Here is a 6,000-nt window from a genome sequence, read left to right as displayed (position 1 = left end):
GCCTCGCTGCCTCTTCTATCTCCCTAACTCCACTCTTTGGCTCTTTGGGTCAAGCCTCCTGGCTCACTTCCTCCTGTTGACCTGCCTCCATTATTTTTCACTCTCTTTGTCTGGTCTTCCCTCTGCCTGGCTGTGCCTCTGTGGCTCCACACATGGTTCAGAGTCTTCAGGATTCTCTGTGAAGAGATAACCAGGTGAGAGCCTCCCAATTATCTCTTGGGAGTCAGGTTGCTGGACCAGGGCCCCTGTCCTTTCTCCAAGCAGCTCAGCGCCTCCCCTTAGCAAACTCCTTAGAGATTCTCCTCCAGCATCATGTCACAGGGCAAGGGACCCAGGCGAGGATCTTCTCAGCGGTGGGGGAGAGCAATAGGACCCAGGTGATAAGGAAGTGTGGCAGGGAGTGAGGGTGTGGAGGGCAGTGCCACTCACTGAGGCTTGGGTCTTCTGGTCTCAGGCACAAAGGAGCGCCAAAATGACTGATGCCCAGATGGCTGATTTTGGGGCAGCAGCCCAGTACCTCCGCAAATCAGAGAAGGAGCGTCTGGAGGCCCAGACCCGGCCCTTCGATATCCGCACTGAGTGCTTTGTGCCCGACGACAAGGAGGAGTTTGTGAAGGCCAAGATCCTGTCCCGGGAAGGGGGCAAGGTCACTGCTGAGACAGAAAATGGCAAGGTGTGTGGGGCAGAGCAGCAGGGAAAGGGAGAGAAGGTTTGGTAGGGGGTGTATAAAGAGTGGGGCCACTTGCAATGGGAGCTGAGGGGCTCTGTAGGAGACCCAAAGCCAGCAAGGGTGTAAGACATGCCCCCCCCCCCCGAGGAGCCCAACATTTGAGTGAGAACTCTGACCTTTCTCAGATGGACCTGAGCAGATGTAACAGGGCACCATCCCAGGGATGCACATCCTTTGCCAGAGAGGATGCTGGGGCGGGGATGGGGGGACCTCTACTGGTTTTGGCCTCAGAGGGGTCCTGTAGATAAAGAAGACACAGACACAGCATCAAGTAAAGCTCCCTCTTGAATGTGTATCCCTCCCCTCTGTGCCTCAGTTTCTTCCACGGACCAACTCTCCCAAACCACAACCTCACCCAAACCAAGAGCAAAGTCTTAGGCCCAGAGGAACACAAAAAATGGGAACTCTTTTTTTTTTATTGTTTATTGATAGATCGATATAATTTATTGTCAAATTGGCTAACATACAGTGTGTACGGTGTGCTCTTGGTTTTGGGAGTAGATTCCCGTGGTTCATCAAAAAAGCAGGAACTCTTGAGCTGAACGCTCAGTCCCAAAGCTGGGGACTAGCACTCAGATGTCCACAGTCCCTGCTTCCTCAGGCCAGCCATGAGAATCGCCACTGGTCACCAGCAGCAGCTCAGAACCATTTGCCTTGAGACATGGTGACTGAATGTTGTGTCCCAACAAGGTGTGCTATGACAGCCCACAGCCTGCTGGGAGCTTTGACTCTGATCCCAGCCTTGCCACTGGCTATCCACCCTGCCAGTAAACCATTTAATTATTCTATTCACAGCTTCCTCCACTGTAAAAAAAAAAAAAAGAAAAGAAAACAATGCTAGAATGCCTACCTGTGGGATCTAATGACATTAGGGCATGCAAACTGGTGCCAATCAAACCACACTGATAGTGACCAATGCAGAGCAGGGAGGTGTAGGAAAGGTGGATGAGATGTTTTCCAGCAGGGCAAGGTTGACCCTGAGCAACTGACACCCTCAAGCACTGCCCCCAGGAGTCAGGTAAGGTGTGTGCACAGACAGGAGAGCTGCCAGCCCCGCCAAGTTTGCCCCTAAACGGTTGGAGCAGGGATGGAAAAGTGCTGCTCAAGGGCACAAGCTCTGGGGTCCTGGCAAGACACAGGGACTCTAGGACAGTACCTAGGATGGGAGGGAGAGTGAGCCGTAAGTTATGTGGGGAAAGAGTTGTGGGGGAGCTATGGGCACTGGTCAGAGAAGAGCTGGGAGATCGAGGCCAGGTTGTGGCCCATGTCCTGGGAGGAGGTAAGTGGGCGAGGCTGGCGAGTACACAATAGCAAGGGTTCTGGTAGGAGTGTGGTCATCCCTGTCCATGCACCTTCCCCAGACGGTGACCGTGAAGGAGGACCAGGTGTTGCAGCAGAACCCACCCAAGTTTGACAAGATTGAGGACATGGCCATGCTGACCTTCCTGCACGAGCCTGCTGTGCTCTTCAATCTCAAGGAGCGCTATGCAGCCTGGATGATCTACGTGAGTATACATGACAGGATGCCAGCCTTGGATAGAGGCCAAAGGAGGCCAGGGCAACTCTCTCAAGGATAGGGGTCAGAACTCGCCCATGGGGCCCAGCTCCCCTTTGCCCCCTTCCTACCCCTGGTAGCTGCAGGAAGAGAGGAGCCAGCTGGGATAAGCAAGAGACTCCCCTGCCTGTCACCATCTGCCCCAGGCTTACCACTTTAGCCCCTCATGTCTGCCCTCTCTCCTACTCCAGACCTACTCTGGCCTCTTCTGTGTCACCGTCAATCCCTACAAGTGGCTGCCTGTGTACAATGCGGAGGTGGTGGCTGCCTACCGGGGCAAGAAGAGGAGTGAGGCGCCACCCCACATCTTCTCCATCTCTGACAATGCCTACCAGTACATGCTGACAGGTGAGTCTAGCAGCCCTGACCTGTGCCCCCTCAGCCCTGTACCCCATGGACCTGACTCTGTTGCCTCTCTTCTTTCCTCTTCCAGATAGGGAGAACCAGTCCATCCTCATCACGTGAGCAAATGCCATCTACCCACACAGGGACTTGGGGAGGATCCAGGATGATTCCTGGGGGTACAGAGGGGAGGAAAGTTTCAAGGTTGTGACTGTCAGGAGTGTGGGGAGCTGGGTTTTCAGAGGGGTGCCGGAGTGACCTACAATGATATGCAAACTCTGCAAGACCCCAGTGGAGGAGGTTAGATGGCCGGGATTCTGAGGGAGGAGGGTGCAGTGTTGAACTCTGAATGGAGCACAGAGGGGATCTTGGGTTCTGATGGGTCCCTATTGCCTCCAGTGGAGAATCCGGTGCAGGGAAGACTGTGAACACAAAACGTGTCATCCAGTACTTTGCCAGCATTGCGGCCATAGGTGACCGTGGCAAGAAGGACAATGCCAATGCCAACAAGGTATGGAGTGGGCCACAGGCTCAGCAGAGGGGGCCTGTGGGCAGGCTGACCCAGGGGACCCCCAGCCTTGCCCTGGGGAACAGTGGGGACAGCACCACTAAGCCCAATGCTCAAGACCTTCCTGGCAGGAGACACACACTCTGATGTCCAAATATGGCCCTTTGGAGCCACAGGCCCACCTCCATTTCCTGGGACCAAAGCAGCCTCCTGCCCTCTCCACTGCTGGAGGTGGATGGAAGATAAACCGTTGAGGTTTTGCTGCTTTTGCAGGGCACCCTGGAAGACCAAATCATCCAGGCCAACCCCGCCCTGGAGGCCTTTGGCAACGCCAAGACGGTTCGGAATGACAACTCCTCCCGCTTCGTGAGTGCCCTTGATGACTGCCAACTGGTCGCATCTGGCCTTGACAGGAAAAGGGGGGCACTGTTTTCCTAACAGTCACTACACCCAATTGATCATCCTGTGTTTGGCTTTAGGTTACCAGCAAGTGTGTGTGTGTGTGTGTGTGTGTGTGTGCACGCGCGTGTACACACACACACACATACACACACACACATCCCAAACCCTCCCCACTCAGTCTGCCTCCCTGAGCTCTGAGAACTCAAGAAAAGAGACCCAGAGTCACCATGGCTGTTTCATAGCCAAGTAATGGAGCTGATTTTTGTCACATTCTAGATTTTCCTAATGACTGTTTACAAAGCTCTTCCATATGGGAAGGGGGAAGAGAGCATAGGTGCTGGAGCTGATTTCCGAGTTTTCCACCTACCCAGAAAGTCTCCATGCCTAAGCCCCAGCTCCCTTATCTAAACTCCCTACCTCTAAACAGAGGTAGTGGGGCACCTGGGTGGCTCAGTCAGTTGAGTATACGACTTTGGCTCAGATCATGATCTCAAGGTTCATGAGTTTGAGCCCCACATTGGACTCTCTGCTGTGAGCACAGAGCCCACTTGGGATCCTCTGTTCCCCCTCTTTTGCCCGTCCCCCATCTCTCTCAAAAATAAATATTTTTAAAAAAAGAAACAAAGGTAGTAATATTTACCTTCATTCCCATGTTGTTGTTTCTGCTCAGAGATATTTGGTAATAGGGGAATAGGCATCCTTTTCTCTGTTTTCCTGATAGTAAATTGGGACACCAACTAAGTCATTAACATTTCCAGAACTATTCAGGGCTTTTTGGGTTGTGTTGAGGTCCAAGATCTCCATTCTGTCCCTTCTGGTCAGTTCCCTCACTGTTTGTCCCATCCGCCCCCAGGGGAAATTCATCAGGATCCACTTTGGAGCCACTGGAAAGTTGGCTTCTGCAGACATAGAGACCTGTGAGTATGACAGGGAGCCCTGCCCACCTCTCTGTGTCCTCCATCTCTGCCTTCTTTCCCAGCTAGCTGGGCGACCCTATCTTAACATTCCCGCTGCATCTCCTTGCCTCTTCCCCTGCTTTCTCCATTTTGTTATAAGAGCCTTTCTTCCCTAATCTCCATCATTTTGTTGGATTGACTCTCTGTTCTTACCTGCCTTCCCCCCGTCTCCGCACTTCAGATCTCCTGGAGAAGTCTCGGGTGATCTTCCAGCTGAAGGCTGAGAGAAACTACCACATCTTCTACCAGATCCTGTCCAACAAGAAGCCAGAGTTGCTGGGTGAGCCCACCTGATGCCTCAATGCCCACATGGCCCTCCCCATACAGGGCAGGTACCCTCCTTCTCCTCACTTGCTCCTGCTCACCTCCCTCCTCCTTTGGTCTGCTCAGTGGCTTTCTCTTCCTCCCCCATCTCAGACCTGCCTGAGTCTCCTCTTGCTTCCTTTCCTACTTTTTCTTTGTCATATTTCTTCTCCTCCTCCTGGTCGGTTTCTTCCTTCTCCTCTTTGTGCCTGCCCTACTCCCAGGTATCATTCTCCCACTGTCCTCCCTCCCTGGGTCTCCTGTCTACCTTTACATGTCTTTTTGATTCTCTGCATGGTCCTTGCTGACTCTCCTCCTCTCTCCCTGCTCCCGGTCCTCTCCTCTATTATCCCTGCCCCACCCCCATGGTGTCCCTCTCCCAACCCCTCTTTGTCTGTCTCTATCCTCTTCCATCCCCTTGTCCCCTGCCCTGCTCCTTGCCTGGACAGATATGCTGCTGGTCACCAACAACCCCTACGACTACGCCTTCGTGTCTCAGGGAGAGGTGTCCGTGGCCTCCATCGATGACTCCGAGGAGCTCGTAGCCACGGATGTGAGTAAGGAGGCAGCGTGAAAGCTCCTGAGGGCTCCTGTACCACCCAATCCAACCACCCTCTTTGCCTCTCTTGCTCTTTCCCAGAGTGCCTTTGATGTGTTGGGCTTCACTCCTGAGGAGAAAGCCGGCGTCTACAAGCTTACAGGTGCCATCATGCACTACGGGAACATGAAGTTCAAGCAGAAGCAGCGGGAGGAGCAGGCCGAGCCAGATGGCACTGAAGGTGGGGCAGGGAAGGCAGGTGCTGTAAAGGCCTGAGGTGCTGGGCATTTACTTGTCATGAGGAGATAGTCCACTGGGAGCAGGGTCTCCCAAGCTGCATCCAAAAGTGGTATCTTTCAAAAATTCTTCAAGAGCTGACAACCTAATTTATTAAGACTATTAGGACCATAAAATAGAGAAAGTTAGAGGAAACCAGAAGTACGAGAAGTACATGGTTAGAGGGCAGCACCTTTTCCCAGAAGGAGGCTCTGCCCTCACCCTCACCCCATCCACCCCTACCAACAGGCTTTCTCCTTGTTAGAGCCTAGCCAGAGGTCACCCACTCTCCCCAGACAGGCCTGCTCCCTAGGGACCCTGAAGCTTGTAGGGTAGATGGATGGGGTGAGAGCCAGGGAGGGGCGGGGACATGGGGGAGGTGGGCAGACA

General features: G+C 53.5%; 1 protein-coding gene and 1 long non-coding RNA gene across 3 annotated transcripts in view; one reads left to right on the top strand and one right to left on the bottom strand.

Annotated features, from left to right (window-relative positions):
• Positions 1–472: 472 nt before the first annotated feature.
• Positions 473–6,000, top strand: part of MYH6 (myosin heavy chain 6) — a 25,545-nt gene continuing 20,017 nt past the window's right edge. The window contains exons 1-10 of the mRNA XM_058738535.1: positions 473–673; positions 2,092–2,235; positions 2,477–2,633; positions 2,719–2,746; positions 3,027–3,138; positions 3,409–3,501; positions 4,391–4,454; positions 4,675–4,773; positions 5,246–5,349; positions 5,437–5,575. Of these exons, the coding sequence (XP_058594518.1) occupies positions 473–673; positions 2,092–2,235; positions 2,477–2,633; positions 2,719–2,746; positions 3,027–3,138; positions 3,409–3,501; positions 4,391–4,454; positions 4,675–4,773; positions 5,246–5,349; positions 5,437–5,575 (1,141 nt within the window). The remainder of the gene's footprint in view (positions 674–2,091; positions 2,236–2,476; positions 2,634–2,718; positions 2,747–3,026; positions 3,139–3,408; positions 3,502–4,390; positions 4,455–4,674; positions 4,774–5,245; positions 5,350–5,436; positions 5,576–6,000) is intronic.
• On the bottom strand, positions 580–4,738 carry LOC131516967 (uncharacterized). Of its 2 annotated transcripts, none has more exons than XR_009264303.1 (3): positions 4,647–4,738; positions 847–968; positions 580–653 (listed from the first exon to the last, which is right to left on the bottom strand). It is a non-coding gene; the product is annotated as an uncharacterized LOC131516967 (long non-coding RNA). The 2 variants fall into 2 exon arrangements; XR_009264304.1 differs by lacking the exon at positions 4,647–4,738 and adding an exon at positions 2,685–2,797.

Source organism: Neofelis nebulosa, chromosome 7 (genome assembly GCF_028018385.1).
Source record: "Neofelis nebulosa isolate mNeoNeb1 chromosome 7, mNeoNeb1.pri, whole genome shotgun sequence".
NCBI classification, from domain to species: domain Eukaryota; kingdom Metazoa; phylum Chordata; class Mammalia; order Carnivora; family Felidae; genus Neofelis; species Neofelis nebulosa.
This window is presented reverse-complemented; position numbering and strand designations above follow the sequence as displayed.